This window comes from Vipera berus (assembly GCF_964194415.1).
Source record: "Vipera berus genome assembly, chromosome: 1".
Lineage (NCBI taxonomy): Eukaryota > Metazoa > Chordata > Lepidosauria > Squamata > Viperidae > Vipera > Vipera berus.
In genome coordinates, this window is record NC_138202.1 from 138,025,611 (window position 1) to 138,042,958 (window position 17,348).

Genomic DNA, 17,348 nt, shown 5'->3' on the forward strand with positions numbered 1-17,348 from the left:
TTATTAAAAGTGAACCTTGGATGTTCTTAAAACTATTTGACTTTTCTGGATAAATCTGTGTTAAATAAGCATAAAGCAAAAATGTCAGTGAAATTAAATGATTTATTGCTCTTCATTGGTGGAACATCACTCCATACCGGGCCACCCCCTACTGAAGCCCAGATGATTCCTTAGTTCTTGAGGGGGACTTTTTAGATAACAAAAAAAGAAGGAATAGATAGATCTGTCTTTCCTTCCCTCCAGTCGGTATGGCTTATGAAGTGAATAGCTAATATGGGATCCCAGGAAATGGTTTACTGAACTGTGTGTTTTTTAAAAAAAAAAATATTGGTTCAGAAGCTAAGTAGAGTTGAGGTATACAGGGTTGGGAAATTTTCAGGAAGTGTAGGCTGGATTGGTAATTTGAAGAAAATTTTCTAAAAGAGGATAACGGAGAAGGATTCCATATTGCTATTAAACAAGATTATACGAACATGTCCATGTAGTCTAGCTCACCAGGAAGGAGGGTTTACTGTATAAACAGATTTGTGCTTGCACCAAAGTGGGCTGGCTGGCGGATGATATTGGGAAATTCTTTTATTTTCCTATATTTTCTAAAATGCAGGATTTTTGGTTGGGACCTGGGAAGCAGTGTAAAAGATGGGGCGATGGGGCTGTGGAGTGAAATGGGAGAGAGTACAAATAATGTTTTCCAAATTTGGATCCTAGTCTCTCTGTTCACGGCCTAGGTAATCATAACGCTTGCGCACTCTACTCTCTTTGGGGTCTGGGTAACCCCCGTAGAACTTGAAATGTCCTTAGAGATTGTACAGTTGAGAATAGATGCTAAGTTACTCATATGTTCTTGCACAGGCGAATCAAGCTGCTAAGAAACCTAAAGGAGATGGCCAAGCGTCTGAAAACTCTCTTCTCGGCTCCTCTTTGGTTCAGAATTCCATCTTGGTGGATGCTGTTGCTGGTGTATCTGCAAATGCAAGTTTCCAGAAACCATCAGCGTCCACGTTTCCTGCCCCAGTTCCTTTGAACTCAGGAAATATGTCTGTTCAAGATAGTCAAGATAATCTGGCCATATTAGCTGCAGGAATGCCAAGTACCTCATATAATTTGTCAACACACCAAGAATGGCCTCAACACCAAGAACAAACGAGGACAGAGCAGTTGTACTCTCAGAAACAGGAGACTTCATTGCCAGGCGCTCAGTTCAATATCAACTATCCGCCGAGCTCTTCGTTACAGTTACATTCCGGATTGCATCATCGAGCCGACAAACTCTCTGAGCACACTCTGGTCCACAAAGCAGGAAACAAACACGGGCAGATTATTGCTCCGGCCCCTGCGATAATGCCTCAGAAAATGACCCTGGATAAATACAGAGAGAAACGTAAGCTAGAAACCTTAGAACTGGATATCCGAGAACACTACCTGGGATCCGAGCCTCCATATAAAAAGCACACCCAACCCCAAACAGCCAATAGCAGTTCTGTAACTTCCCCTATTAAAATGAAAATTCCCATCGGGGGTGCAGAGAAACCTGAGAAGTACCTGCCAGACAAAAAAGACAAAAGTGGCTCCCTCAAGCTGCGAATACCCATTCCTCCCACCGAGAAGGGTGCCACTAAAGAAGATCTGAAAATGAAAATCAAAGTCTCCTCGGAGAGGCACAGCTCGTCCGACGAAGGAAGTGGGAAAAGCAAGCACTCGAGTCCCCACGTTAGCAAGGAAAAGCACAAGGAACATTCCATGAACCGTCACCATGGTGGCAGCCATAAGCATAGTGGCAGCGGTAAACATGGTAGTGATGGATTAACCCCAGCTGTTCTGAGGAGTCCTGTTGGTTTGAGCTCCGATGGCAGCGTCTCTTGTTCCGGCTCTTCAAGGAAGAAGCTCTTCAGCAATGATGCTTCTCACAACCATCATTCCAAAATGAGCAAAAGTTCCAAAACTTCAGGTAGTTCATCTAGTTCTTCCTCTGTTAAGCAGTATGTATCCTCTCTCAACTCTGTTTTTAACCTTCCCTTACCCCCTCCTCCCCATGTCACATACCAGGTGGGCTACGGACATCTCAGCACCCTCGTGAAACTGGACAAGAACCCAGTGGAGAACGGTCCTGATGCCAGTCACGAGTACAGTACAAACAGCCAGCATATGGACTACAAAGACACATTCGACATGCTGGATTCACTGTTAAGTGCCCAAGGAATGAATATGTAATCAGTTGTTTAGATTCCTTTTCCCTTTTCTTAATTTAAGAATATTAGACGGGGGGAAAAAACCATCATCATCTAAGAAGAGCAAATCCAGCAGCTGTTGTCCACTTTATATATAGATATAGATAGATATATATATGTAATTTATACATATATATATATGTATATATATGTATATATGTACGTGCTGCTTTATCTTTCACTCTGAAGAGATTAGTAAATGAGCCTGTCTCCACATAATGATAGTGTTATAAATACTCTAATGATACAGAAGGTGCAAAATCACAGTATTTCCACAACCACAGTTAAGAACAGTAGATTAAATGGCTGCTTTTTTTAGCTGTATGGAATGCCTCATGCATTATTTATAATTGACTATGCCAGCCACGATTTTTGTTGCTTAGTGAATGAATGAGTGTAACTTTTTTTTTGGTGTATTTATACTGTATGTATGATTTGCATGTTTCAAAGAAGGGATATATATAAAGTATACTGACAATGTTTACAACAAAAAAGTGGAGAGATTGTACATACGTTTTTGTATGTTTAGATATACCATAAATAACTCAGGATTGGAGCTGCTTGTAAGTATAACCCGTGTACCTAACTTTTTCCCTTGTGTCAGCATCGATAAGGAAGAAACTTCAGGGGCACTTCATGTTAAACGTTGGGCCTTACTTGGGAGCCACTTCTGAGCGCCATCCACTGCCTGGGGAATCATGTGCTGGTGGGAAGTGGATGAACAACTCTGGCAGGAGGACCCCTGCCACGCAATGTGAAAATGGCATGGGCCTCAATTTGTCACAAACCAATCGAATGCTGAAATGTCAGTAACTTTCAGAAGGGGGAGTGAAAATAAAAAAAGTTTATATATAATCTTTTGACGTGAAAGCACATTTAAATGTTTGGCTTGATGCAGTAATAGACACACAGAGCTGTTAATAATGGTTACATAGATTAACGTGATTTAAGAGCTGAAATACATAAAACTTCTGTAGTGACATTAGTAAGGTTTTTTTTTTTAAAAAAAAACTTAAGTTATTAGTGGACAGAGATCACTGTTTTCCATTAGCATTTCATACAGAACGCCACATTTTGAATTTAAAAAGTGTGCTATGTGAATAAAATGCCATTTCTTTTACAGGTGGAATACTATCTTTGCAATAAATAAGTACAATTGTTGGTATACCAACTTCTCTCTTATCTCGGACAATAAAATAATTGTCACGTGTGCTACATGAATTGTACTTGTGATTGTAGTAACGAAAATGGAGGTTGTTTTTTCAGATCTGAATAATCACTCTCCAATTAAACCACTAGTATACATTTTTATGGCTGTGTCATATTACTGTTTTCATTCACCTGCCTTTTTAAAAAAAACAAATTACTGTTGTAAATGTTGATGAATTCTTGTTCCAAGCTGATGTCCCATTTTTACCAGCTGTGACTCTTAAGTGCATGGAAATTACCTCAGCGTAAATTCAGTACAGTAGCAACTGTTACTTACTGGGTGTAAAATCTAAAAGATTTTGTTAAGTTATCCTCATATCTGAGAGGGATCCACTACTTGGTAAAATCAGTTCTTGCACAGTATATGCTCTAATCGGTTACAAACATTTCAGAAAAAGTCTGAAGTTTTAAGCCCTTTAGCTACATTAAAAGTGCTTTAGATAATTGTTGAGCATGTATCCAATTAGTGGTTACAATATAATGTAACTACTGTTGCATCAATTACTATGTAATATTTAGTTGCCGGTAATGCAAAACTTTGTACTGCATACTTGAATACATTTATTTGAATTATGGGTGTCTTTTTTAATACTTTAACATGGGCACTATTGAATAATGTATCTTCAAATTTTAATCTCCTTAGCTCTTCAGTCTCTTTCATCCATACTTGTTACTTCTTCACCCTTGTAATTTTTATATTGAGAATATTTCTTAAACCCTGTATTGTGAAATTTGATCCTGCGTTGTTGCATTTTAAGCCTTTTTAGACTTTCTTCACTACCTCATTTATGCTATGAAATCCTCAAGAGCTTTTGACATACAGTGTAAGAAAGATTAAATGTTTTAAACTGTGATTCCCAGTAGGAAGAAGACAAACCAGTAAATGTTTGCTTTAAATAAAATTTATTTACAAAGTCTCATAGTATTTGCTTCCCAGCTTGTAGCTTTGCCTTGGAATGCATTTTATCCATTACAGTTTGAAGATATAATTGACACATGGCTATAGATCTAAATAAAAACAACCCCAGAATTTTACGTTTGTTAAAATATGTTTGAACTTCAATTTAGTACTTGGAAGCCAATCCTCTCTATTTTTCCACAAGTAACCATAGGATTGGGATTCTTTCTCTTTCTCCTCTGCTCTTTAAATGTACTATATACGGACTCAATTTTTTCTCTCATTTTATTATTATTATTATTATTTATTAATTTAATTTATATAGGAATCCATTTTCCTATAAATTGGATTCTCTTAAAAAGATATAAACCTAATTGCACAGCTGCAAATAAAGAATCCAGACTATAATATTGATCAGACTCGAATAACAGATCTGTAGAATTTTACTTAATGTATAAGTATTTACTGTTTCTTGAATACCAAGGACTCTTATTCATAGAAAATGGGTCCTGCTAGGGAGAAAGAGGAAGGATTATTTTATTTCACTTGGAATGTATTTGTAGGTGGCACACTGGAATGCATGCTTGAGGGGTTTATATAAATCTTCCCCTTTTTAGGCACACACACTCACAGAAGAGGTCAGTTCCATGTAACTTTCAATGCAGTTGTAGAAGTTTATGGAATTCTAATGGCTTAATTCTTTGATGTAGTTGCATTTTCATTTTACAATTATAAGCCATTATCATTATCTATAATCATTATTAACTCTTAGAGTTAAGAAATTTACTCTGGGGAAGAACTAATGCTCCCAAGAAAGTTAAATGTTAGGTGCTAAAACATATTTTGGGTGCCATGTAAATGTTGCCATAACCTGATGGTTTAACCCACGGGGGTCAAATTCGAGCATGTCACATGACATATTGTGATGTGTTGTGTTTTTTTTGCTTTGCAGAGCAGGGATGGGCGTGGCCTGTGTGACACATCCAGTCCACAGGCCACCAGTGTGACACCCCTGGTTTAACTCCTTGATATTTGCTTTGTAAGGATGAAATTCAATGTCTACTCTTGCCATGAAATTTGGAGAAAACCTGCAAGGAAGAAGCATTTGATCTCGCTGCTCTTTTCAGTGGAGGAATTCTGTTCATATTCTTAGATTCTAAACTTAACTTGAAATAATTTATCTATGTTGTCGGTATGTATATTCTGTTTAAAGCATATGTCAGGCTCCCTAGGAGCTCATGCACTATTTAAAATTAAAAACGTGTATAAAACATGTATCTCTGAAAGCCAACTTAACACCTGAAGCTGCTAACTTGGCTGCTGTATTCCATGTAGCTCTAGTTTTTAACTTAACTTTTTCATTTAGAAATTTATGGTATTTTCTTCTCATTCCGAATATGCCCTTAAGAAATCTATATCCCATTCAGAGAATAGGTAGACAATGTCTGAAATCAAGAGGGGAGGGAATTGTATTTGTGCTATAGAAGATAACAAATAGTAGCGAGGAATTGGAGATGACACCATTATGGAAGAGGAGTGAAGGAAAGACAAGGAAATAGTCCTAGGTAAGAATTCATTCAGGGAGGGAACGATGCTTAATAGCATATACAGTAGTAGCATCTGATTTAAATAAAGTTCAGGGAATCTGAAAGAAATGGGAAAATAGATATTTTGTACTGTAACAAAAAAAAGGGACGCGGTGGCTCAGTGGGTTAGGACGCTGAGCTTGTCGATCAGAAGGTTGGCAGTTTGGTGGGTCAAATCCTGAGTGCCGCGTAACAAGAGTGAGCGCCTGTTACTCGTCCCAGCTTCTGCCAACCTAGCAGTTCGAAAGCACGTAAAAATGCAAGTAGAAAAATAGGGACCACTCCAGTGGGGGAAGGTAACAGCGTTCCGTGCGCCTTTGGCGTCTAGTCATGCCGGCCACATGACCACAGAGACGTCCTCGGACAAGCGCTGGCTCTTCGGCTTTGAAACGGAGATGAGCACCGGCCCCTAGAGTCAGAAACGACTAGCACGCATGTGCGGGGGAACCTTTACCTTTATTGTAACAAAGTATGGCCATTAAACTGGTGTAAGAAATTTGAAATCTCTGAAACAAAGATGTTGCCAAAGGAAAATAAACTTTCATTCTGTGGAAGAAGAACGGCATAATCATTGTGAAGCTCAGTCATAGGAGTATAGATAAGCTGATTTTGACTATAATTGCAATGAACCTCAGCAGACCTTGCCGGTCATCAGAAGTGATAGCATTATAAAGCCCAACCCTGAAAAGCACATATTTGTATCTACTACTGTTTTGTTCATTTTTGACAAGGCTACTGTATTGAGCTTTGAGTACCTGCATGACTTTGATTCTTGCATTTAAAGATGGCTTATGTCATGTCTGGTTTTACAAGCTTTTTTGCCACAGTTAAGCAAATCACTGCAGTTGTTAAGTGAACTATGCAGTTAAGCAAATTGAGCATCCCCCATGGTCTTTGCTTGTCAGAAGATGACTAGGAAGGTTACAAATGATGATTGCCTGACCTTTGGGTACTATAACCATTCTAAATACATGCTAATTGACAAGTGCACAAATTGTGATAATGTGACTGGGATGTTGCAACGGTTGTAAGTGCTAAGACCAGTCAGTCACTTTTTCCAGTGCCACTGTCACTTCAAATGTTTGCTAAACTAATAGTTGTAAGTCAAGGACTACCTGTAGAAATTTACAAAATGGACTTAACAATACTTAGCTTAAAATATTTACTTAAGAAGAAACTAATTCCAAATAGCTGCTATGATCCGATCAATTCCAAAAGCAAGCAACTTTAATAAAAGCAGCTTTCAAATTTTTTATCTGCCCATTAATGGGAATCTTAGCAACTGGCATATATGGTTTTGGGAAGCATTTTAAACGCTCAACATACAGAAACTGCAAGACAAAATACAGAAATCTTTTTTAAAAAGCTTCAGAATTCACTGCTAGTTTCAAGTATGAAAGATGGAAGGCAGCCAAGTAGTAATTTACTTCTAGATATGGGTATATTTATTACAAACAAGCTCATGTGAAATTAAGGAAAGTTGGATTTCTTATTCTGTATAAATCTGCATGTTTCTCAATTACTGTCTTTCCACATCATAGGAAGCAATATAGCAAGAGTACCAGTTCTTTGTTCCCAGATTACTGCAATTCATAAAGATTTCATTGTAAAGCTACATTTCCTAAAAACAGTGAAGAAATGTTTTACAAAGTAGCAAGAAACGATGTAGAGGACTGCTCAAATGCACCCAAAAATAATCAATTTCAGCTTATCAATGAATCTATGCAGTGTATACTTGCATATAAGCCCATCTGCAGCCAAACTGACCCTCACATTATTTTAATTAAAATATCACGAAAAATGGAGATCATCTTATCTGCAAGTGACACATTTTTCTTGGTGTCACCTCAGATAAAAATTGCTTAAAAATTTGAAGGTTGGCTTATTCATACATGGGCTTATTTGTGAGTATATATAGTACATCAAGAAAAAAGCAAATGAGCAGGTCCCTTAAAAAAAGAAGGCACCTTAGGTTAGCTGCATGTTTCAGAATACCATGAAATAGGATAGTTAAATGAACTTTGCAATGTACAAAAGGTCTGTTTATACTTGAATGTTTAAGTAATTTTTCAAATAATTTTTGAACTTTGTTGGAACTGCCTATCTGGGTAATATAGACACGAGTAACAAGTCTCATCTATCTGTAATGTTGCTTAACATATACAAATATACACTACATGGTAATCCAACGATAAAGGGATTTATATCAGGACATTTGCACTGGATTGTGCTTTAGCATTCCCACATTGACATGTAATACAAATAGGCTTTTGAAAGTACTGTTGCTTAAGAACCAACATTTTAGATGATCAGGAATACTTTGTGTGCTGGTAATTTACATTGAACTCATTTTATGCCAGAATCTAAAGAGTTTGAGAATACTTTGATTTTTGTCCAGGACTTTAAAAATTGTTACTTTTAGCTTAGGGTCGCTTCAAAAGCTTGTCCATCTCTTAAGTAGCTCCGCTGGAGGGAAAAGGCAGGAATGTGAATTGTTTGGGTAAAAAAAGCCTCGTAGGTCTAATGTTTTGAACTTATTTACACACACACACACGTGCTAAATCTTATGCTACAAAGTTCATTCAGAAGAGGTAAAGATTTACTATTTCAGCAACTTCTACAAGTTTTGTACCAACACTTTCTCAATTTAGAAGACATTTTTCCACACGAATGAAATAGCTTATATTTGTTTGACAGAAGCATTACCAGGTGTCATGAGTTTCTTATAAAAGGATGTTGCAACAATTCTAAGGCAGTTGGCCGCTCACGTTGGTCCCTGCATGAAGTGTTAAAAAAACAAATTAACAGTAAAATCTTTGGTACAAACCATATTACTCCTTATTTTGTATCTGTTTAATAACTTATATAAAAGAGGTACATTGATTCTTAGAGCATGGTGCATTAATACATGCTTTTATTTTATCTATTCAAAGCCAAAAAGATAGTACTATACTCTGGAAAAATATGCCAAAATATTAGCATTGTTCCAAGTTCTATTTTTAAACAAAATTCTATTGATCTTAAATGTTTTAAGATACTTATCCGGTATTTGAACTGAAGTTCATGCTCTTAAGTTTATTAAATTTGTTTTTCACCCTTTTTATGTATATAGTGCATTCAGAAAGTATTCAGGCCTTCACTTTTGTCAGGCTTGTTATGCTGCAGCCTGATTCTGCAGTTGTTGAAATTCATTTTTTTTTCTCATTAATCTACACTCAGTACCCCATAATGACAAAGTGAAAACAGAATTTTAGAAATGTCTGTAAATTTATTAAAAAGAAAAAACTGAACTATCACATTGGCATAAGTATTTAGACCCTTTGCAACAACACTTGAAATTTAGCTCAGTTGCCTCCCATTTCTCCTGTCTCTTTGCTGACATGTTTCTACACCTTGATTAGAGTTGCCCTGTGGTAAATTGATTAGACATGATTTGGAAATGCACACACCTCTCTATAGAAGGCCTCACATCTGACAATGCATACTGTAGCAGAGCAAAAGCCATGAGGTCAAAGGATCTGTCTGCAGAACTCAGAGACAGAATTATTACAAAACATACATCTGGGGAAGGCTACAGTAAAATTTCTGCTGCACTGAAGGTTCCTAAGCACAGTGGCCTCCATAATTCTCAAATGGAAGATATTTGGCACAACCAGGATTCTTCCGAAAGCTAGTCAACCTGATCAAACTGAGCAATTGGGAGAGAAGGGGCTTAGTAAGAGAGGTGGCCAAGAACCCAACGGTCACTCTGACTGAGCTCCAGAGATCCTGTGTTGAGATCCAATAGAGTTCCAGAAGGACAACCATCACTGTAGCCCTCCACCAGTCTGGGCTTTATGGTAGAGTGCCTAGACAGAAACCTCTCCTTAGTGCAAAAAACATGAAAGCCAACTTGGAGTTTACAAAAAAGCACCAGACTGTTCCTCAGTGAGGAACAAGATTCTCTGGTCTGATGAAATCAAGATTGAACTGTTTGGTCTCAATTCTAAATGCTATATCTGGAGGAAACCAGGCACCACTCATCACCTGCCCACTATCATCCCAACAGTGGTAGCATCATATGTGGGGATGCTTTTCAGCAGCAGGCACTGTGAGACTGGTCAGGGTTGAGGGAAAACTGAATGGAGCAAAATACAAAGATATCCTCAATGAAACCCTGTTCCACAGTGTTCAGGACCTCAGACTGGGCCAAAGGTTCACTTTCCAACATGACAATCCTAATCACACGGTCAAGACAGCACAGGAATGGCTTAGAGTGGCCCAGCCAGAGCCCTGACTTGAACCCTATTGAACATCTCTGGAGGGCCCTGAAAATGGCTGCCCACCTGACTAAGCTTGAGAGGATTTGCAAGGAAAAATGGCAGAAAATCCCCCAATCCAAGTGTGCAAAGCTTGCCACGTCATACCCATGAAGACTTGAGGTTGTAATTGCTGCCAAAGGTGCTTCAACAAAGTACTGAGTGAAGGGTCTGAATACTTATCCCAATGTGATATTTCAGTATTTTCTTTTTAATAAATTTATAGACATCTCTAAAATTCTGTTTTCACTTTGTCATTATGGGGTACTGAGTGTAGATTAATGAGAAAAAAAATGAATTTCAGTAACTCTAGAACAGGCTGCAGCATAACAAATTTTACAAAAGTGAAGGGAGTCTGAATACTTTCTGAATGCACTGTATATAAATATGAAAAGTAAAATTAAACTTGACTTTATCCACGAGTCATCACAAAGATTCCAATGAAGCTAAGAATCTTTAAATTTAATGCCATAAGGCCAGCTGCCAAAACAAATTATTTTTTCATTTATGACTGAATATTTTCTATAATATTTTCTACTCCCCAGCTACCATGGTTCCTGGTGGTTATTTAAATGATAACTACAGTTTTCATATTACAGGCGTTCCTTTATTTTCTTTTCAGACGGCTATGTATTGGAAAAATCTGTGTGTGATATTGACATTTCATAAAAATGGCCTATATCTGAGGTTACCATTGAAAACAAGTTTGGAAATGTCAGTTAATAGGGTTGTAAGAAAAATGTTTTAAATCCTTTACAACTTGTCATTCCAGTGTTGGAAGGCTCACCTCTCCCTGCGTAATCCTACACAAATCTTAAGGCCATCTTCAAAGGTTCCATAGGGGTAAACCTTCTTAGTAGGGTTAGTTACCTGTCTTACTGTAACTTGCTTTCAAAACTGTTGCTCTCACAAGATAGGCAGGAAGACAAGTTTGTCTTTGTCTTAAAGGGAATATAGCAATAGCACTTAAGACTTATATACCACTTCAGAGTGCTTTCCAGCAATCTCTTGAGTTTACATTTTACCGACCTTGGAAGGTTGAAAGGCTGAGTCAACTATGAGCTGGTCAAGATCAAACTCCTGACAGTGGGCAGAGTCCGCCTGCAACACTGCATTCTAACCCCTGCCCCACCACGGCTCACAACGTGGTAGTTTTTTGCTAAAAGGTAATTTGTGGCAAGGAGATGTCCCTTTGGTCCCTGAAGCTTTCACATCTCTATAAAGTTTAGGAGTTTTCTGAATCAATATATGGATCCAAAGAGGTTTACAGGGAGAGAGGAAAAGGGAATTTTCCTGATTTGCCAATAAAAATCCATTTGCAATGCTGGAGGAAAAGCCAGTTTTTGCAGAACCAATTTTATATTGTGGTGAAGGTTGGGGGCAGAAACCAGGAGACAGCAGGTTCTAGACTAACCTGACATGTACCTGAACTACCCCAGAGACTTTTGCAGAAGACAAATGACTTAACACACCCAAGAAAAGCATATATGAACCTGCACTGTATAGAAAAGGCTTATTCCCAATCCTAACTGAAAAGGCCAGAAAAGATGGATGTGTTGTATACCATAAGTTTAATTGTGATTGAACTGCGATGCCTAAACTACTATTTTATTTTTTTAAGGAGCTCAAGCTCAAGAAACCTAATTGTGTGAATTGTTTTAATGCGAATAAAACTGATTTTAGGTATACAAATCACGTACCTTGTTAAGCACAGATGTACGAAATCAACTGCTTTGTCTGAGCAATGTTTGGGTAGTGAAGGCATAAGTCCTTTGTGAGCAGCTATGTAAAACATGGCTGCTAGTTTATCCATGGCAGCCAATGGTGGCTTTCCAGTGGCCATCTCAAAAACCGTGCAGCCAATGCTCCAGATATCTGATTTCCTTCCATAGCCAGATTCGTTTATCACTTCTGGTGCCATCCAATATGGAGTGCCATGCACAGATTTCAGTGGTTCACTATGTGTATTAGTCAGACTCACACAGGCTAAGCGCTTTGCACATCCAAAGTCTATGAGTTTGATTATGCCATTAGGCATAAGCATAACATTGTTTCCTTTAATGTCTCTGTGCACCACACAGTTTTCATGTAAATATGCAACTCCTTGTACAATCTGTTTTGTATATTTACAAAACACCATTTCTGACAGTGGGCCAAAGCGATGAATAATACTGGAAATGGAACCACCAGGAACAAACTCCATGAAAATGCTTACTATGTTATCTTCTAAACGTGTTCCCAAGTATCCCACAATGTTGACATGTGTTAGGTTTTTCAAAATCTCAACTTCTTCTTGCAGTTTCTGGTATTCCTTTTTATTCCCAGCTTGGTCACATGCATTCAGTGCTACTTGTTTCACAGCTATTAATTGTCCTTGGCTTGTAAGTCCACAGTATACCTAAATATCAAAGCAGGTCATTTTGAAGTAGAACAAATAAAAAACAACCTATATTTTTTTATTTAATTCAGCTTAATCACTTCAGCACTGGAAGTCCAATTGTCCCCTCCCTAAACGTCAAACAGCTGTTCAAGGAATCACTTAACCAGGGAGATGATAGATAGAAATTGGTCAAAAGTGCTGTAGTTCTTATTTCTGAGTAGGAAGTTGGACTCAATGGCATCTTCCAACTCAGTCATTTTATGACACTTTAATTATGCAATTCTACTATTTACTTATTTCATTTCTATCCTGCCAAATCAAAATCTCAAGGAAAGTTACAATTTATATGACACCCAAATTGAAAAAAAAATACAACAACAATATTGATTCAGCCCCTTAAGTTAGTGGATCTGCAAGGTCAGGGGCAGTGTGACTCAATCCAGGCTAGTATTGGAATAGACAATGAGCCAGATGGCTTCTGACAAACAGTAACTGGGATTTGTTGGGATTCAGTCTGATCTGAGCTGACAGTCTCAAACACCAAGGACATTCACAGCATCTTCAGAATGGAGCAGAGTAGAGATCTATAGATATCATCAACATATTGATTACTTTCCCTTCTCCCAGGGGTTTCATGCGGGATCATGAAAAAACATGGGGGAGAGGCCCCATTTTGTATAGCAGATGCTACAGGTCTGGTCACTCTTCTCCCACTTTTCACTCAGGAAGAAACAGAACCACTTTAACATACTTTCTCCTAACTTCCAAGTCTTGGAAGGAAGTTATAAAGTGTAGAATGCATCTGACAGCATGGGTCAAGTCTTTTGTTAAGGACCATCTTACAGTAAAAGTGGCAAAATGTGCATATCGTTATTCAGAGACACACTGGCTTTCTACAGTATCTCTAGGAGGAATATACAATGGATATGTTCCTGTTGCATCTGTGGATAGAATAGTGGTCTGTTTAGGGTGACTCAGTCCCTGTTGGGTAAACCACGCAGGGCCTCTGTGAGGAGTTTTCAAGGCATCTGTCAGATAAACTCACTTGGAATCATACAGAGGTGGTCTTTCATTATACAGATCTAATGGGGTGATTGCGGTAAGATCTTGCTTGGTTAACTGAGAAGTATTTGAGTTTCTTAATTCTGAGGAATGCAGCCGTGATGCCATGCTGCCTCCTATGTTTTGGATCCATGTCCCACCTGGCTGATCAATGCTTCCTGGGAGGTGACGTGCAGTTGGAACCATGCAGTGGTAGCTACAGTTCCTCTTCTGAAAGAAGCAGCAGTTTGCGTTGGGTCTGAAACCTCTGTCCCAGGAACAATATCTTGAAACAGTCCAATGCCAGCCCCATGATGACACTAGCTACTCAAGAAAAGCTGTTGCTTGGTAGCTGATACATTAGCAACATCATTAGCTTCTCTCTACTTTAGTCACAGACTCTTGTGACTTCTCACCTTTCAAACAGGACATCAAGGTGAGGTATCCCACGTGGTCACACATACACTGTTGAAGCACTTCTGCCAACCAGACTACACTAACACCTGCCAATGTCGTGTGTAACTCCACAATTAGGTTGCATTTACTTAACTTGGACTTGGCAGTAAATAATAATAACCTGGAAATACTTCCAATTGTTTTTACCTGTCCAATCCGATCTAGCAGGATGGGCATAGTCCAGCTCCCATCAAGCTGGCAGGAACCAGGAGACATGCATTTTCTGCTATACTGCCTCCCCTCTGGAACACCCTCCCACCTGAGATTACCGTGCCTGACTTTGCTGGCTTTTTGGAGGGCCTTGGAGCCCTGGATATGTGCCTGGGACTGAAGTTCTGAATGTGGAAAGGGCCCCATTTCCTGGTTACGCTGATACTGTCAGATTATAGTTCTCTCTTGGCTGCTGTTTCTATTTCATTTCTTTCTGTAAATGTTTTAATTGTCTGTCTGCTGATTGGGTCCAGGGACTGAGCCCCAAGAGCCGGAATGTGAAAGAAGTGGATTACATTGTTTCTGTCTTGCCAAGGAATGGCCTGTTCCTAGTCTCCCACCATATCTCCCCATAGGCACTGCTTTGAAATGGGCAGCTATATAAATTAAACAAACAAGCAAAGAAATACTTTGCTCATTTCAATTCCCATTGAAATTAATTGTGGAGATTTGCATCCTTAACAAGTTATGTGTGCAAACATTTGTACGTCTAGGATATTTGGTCAAAGGCTAGATTCCAAAGAGAAGACAAACAGGGCAAAATCAACTGTATTAATTACTAGTTGCCTTATATAAAGAAATCTGTTAAGATAATTTTCTAGTTTTAATGATATTCAGAAGCTTAATTTGATTCCAAGTTTATATCTCAGTATCTTTTAAGTTTGTGCTCCATTTTGAGAGTTTCTGTCCAAAAGGAAATAATTAAACTACTTAGAATACGATACAAAAATGGGGTCAGACTCGATACGACTTACTGTGCCATATGCTCCTTTTCCAAGGATTTCACCTTTAGTCCACAAAATACATTCTTGGTTAATTAAACTGTTTTCTGAAAATGCAGTTTCATGTAGAAGTGGATTTTCTTCATCAAATCCCATGAAATCCAGATAAAAAGTCTGCAAAAGATGGCAGAAAAATAGAATACTGCTAGGCAATAGAAGATAAATACAGATGGTTTGTCAGTTGTTTTGAGAATTATGTTTACATGAAGTAAATTCTACACTGCAACATCTGAAATTGAAAAGAATTTCTGCTTGTCATATCACAGCCCTGAGACTAAGACTGAAGTTGCTACTATTCAATTTAAAATTATTATTCAGAGACATATTGGTTTTATATTCCTAGGATGAATATACAGTATAATGAATTAGCATTGTCAAAAATTTATTAACTAAATGTCCTAATTTAATTGATTGGGAGCCACCCAGAGTGGCTATATAAATATTTTAAATAATAAAATAAAAGTAAGTAAAATATAATCTAAATAAAGATTCTGAAGACAGCAAAAGATCATGATCTCCCTGACCTGCTTGTAAGTCTGTGAACAGATCAGGTTATCTGCTGGACTAGAAAAATACTATTAGTTTGATCCAGTAAACAAATTCTTATGTTTTAACATTTTTAAATGGGGATATAGGAGAATGAAGAGCCCATTTTACTCAAAGAAAGAAATAAGAAGAAAAATGTGGAAACTAAAGTACAGCAAAGCCTAAATATTAGACTATATTATAAATGTAGGATATCACTTACCTTATTATTTTTAACTTTTGCTGTTCTCCAGTCTCTACTTTGTGCCTCTACATTTATATTTCTGGTCACTGAGCTAGAATTGTTGTCATCTGTCCTACTCAGAGAAAGCAGTTCAGTGACTGAGCAACAGAACATGTCTTCTGTTACTTCCTTATAATCTTTGTACCCAAAGATATTTGTATATGTCTGAGAGACTGAGTTTGCAAGATAGTAAGTCCATGCATTTGTCATATTTGCTACACTGACATTCTCAAGCTGGAAATTTTCAAGAGAAAATGAGCTTATTTGGTCTGTAAAAAAGGATGCAGACGGCTTTTGATTATACTCATAGTGTAAAATCTGGCTTCCTTCCTGCTCCACAAGGCGATCAGCTGTTTTGTTTTGTCCACTCCTTAAAGTCCTACTGTTGTTTGCATTATTTGGTTCATTTATATTTTTCACATAGCTTAAGAAAGGAGCGTATTCTGCATGAACTTTAACTTCTGGCCAAAGTAACTCCTGAACATTGGTGGCAAATGCTTTCATAGGAAAAGCATCATCTTTATCGCCATCATCATTATCTGAAGTATATTCCAAAGAAGCTTCTTCAATTGGTGACAAGACTGAATTAGGAAATACTTCATTTTGCTTAGCAGGTTCAGGGAACTCAATGGAAATCTGAGCTTGTTGATCTTCACAAATTGACTCAGTGGTCTCCTTTGGCTGAATCTGCAGTTCAGCAAAAGAGACAGTCACATCTTTGCCCTGCTCTAGACCACAACCTGTTAACTTGGACACCTTTTTTGGTGCAACTTCCTTCTCCTTCAGCTTTGGTTTAATACTAAGACTCTTGTGAGATTTAGAGAATGTTTGCTTCTGGGGACTTTTTATTCTGCTACTCTTCTTCCCATTGAAACGGTTGGATTTATATTTCATATCATTATGCCATCCAGTTGGAACAGAACGCACATTCCTGTTACCTTTATTCTCACCATATCCATCAGGCTTACGGGAATATACCGGAGTCCCAAACATTTCATAAATGCCAGGTCCTTTGCTGTTAGAATGTATTTCTTTGAACATGTCACTGTATTTCAGATTCAAATGGTCTACTGGGGATTGTGCTTGTCCAACAGGCAATGGAGTGATTGTTTTTCTCAAAGTAACAGAACTTGGGGAAATACAGGGAAGCAGTTCCTTTGTAGAACTCTGATCATTATGCTGGAAGCATTTTTTCTCCTGTTGGAGATTATTTTTCTGAAGTTTGGAAGATATCTCAGTTTCTTCATGAAACAATCCTAAAGAATGAGAAATAGGATTTTTTGTCTTATTTTGATGCTGAATGGAACCCTTGCCCAAAATCATTAACTTCTGAGTCATTTTGGTACACGGTTTAGTGTTTAAAAGATGTTTGTTACTATTTCCTTTATATCTGCCACTCTTCTTGTGAGCAAATATATTGAAGCTTTGGTTTATGTTAGGTAGCATGCTCTTTCTTTGGGACAAGCATAATCTTGCTTTTAGCAGCTTCAG

The 17,348-nt window shown here is 37.9% G+C and overlaps 2 protein-coding genes across 5 annotated transcripts in view; one reads left to right on the forward strand and one right to left on the reverse strand.

The window, feature by feature from the left end:
• Positions 1-5,864, forward strand: part of CCNT2 (cyclin T2) — a gene marked incomplete at its 5' end in the record, with an annotated part of 32,128 nt that extends 26,264 nt beyond the window's left edge. Inside the window, 3 exons of one of the 4 annotated variants that reach the window (XR_014028286.1) lie at positions 853-1,948; positions 2,047-2,207; positions 5,288-5,864. Coding sequence is in view for 2 of the 4 variants with exons in the window: in XM_081342011.1 (XP_081198137.1) it covers positions 853-2,211 (1,359 nt within the window). Of the gene's footprint in view, positions 1-852; positions 4,358-5,287 lie in introns of those variants that run through there. The other 3 variants (XR_014028287.1, XM_081342012.1, XM_081342011.1) reach the window with 3 other exon arrangements.
• A 436-nt stretch (positions 5,865-6,300) lies between these two features.
• Positions 6,301-17,328, reverse strand: MAP3K19 (mitogen-activated protein kinase kinase kinase 19). Its single transcript, XM_081333743.1, has 4 exons — positions 15,837-17,328; positions 15,062-15,202; positions 11,920-12,617; positions 6,301-8,697 (listed from the first exon to the last, which is right to left on the reverse strand). The coding sequence occupies exons 1-4, from the start codon at positions 17,301-17,303 to the stop codon at positions 8,634-8,636; spliced, it is 2,370 nt and encodes a 789-aa protein (XP_081189869.1). The 5' UTR covers positions 17,304-17,328; the 3' UTR covers positions 6,301-8,633.
• Between the last annotated feature and the right edge of the window lie 20 nt (positions 17,329-17,348).

Excerpts from the sequence above, each read along its gene's own strand:
- MAP3K19 (XM_081333743.1), bottom strand. The coding sequence starts at position 17,303 with ATGCTACCTAACATAAACCAAAGCTTCAATATATTTGCTCACAAGAAG. Across the intron at positions 15,203-15,836 it reads CAAAAGTTAAAAATAATAAG|ACTTTTTATCTGGATTTCAT; the intron begins GTAAGTGATATC and ends CATCTTTTGCAG. Across the intron at positions 12,618-15,061 it reads GAAAAGGAGCATATGGCACA|GTATACTGTGGACTTACAAG; the intron begins GTAAGTCGTATC and ends TTTGATATTTAG.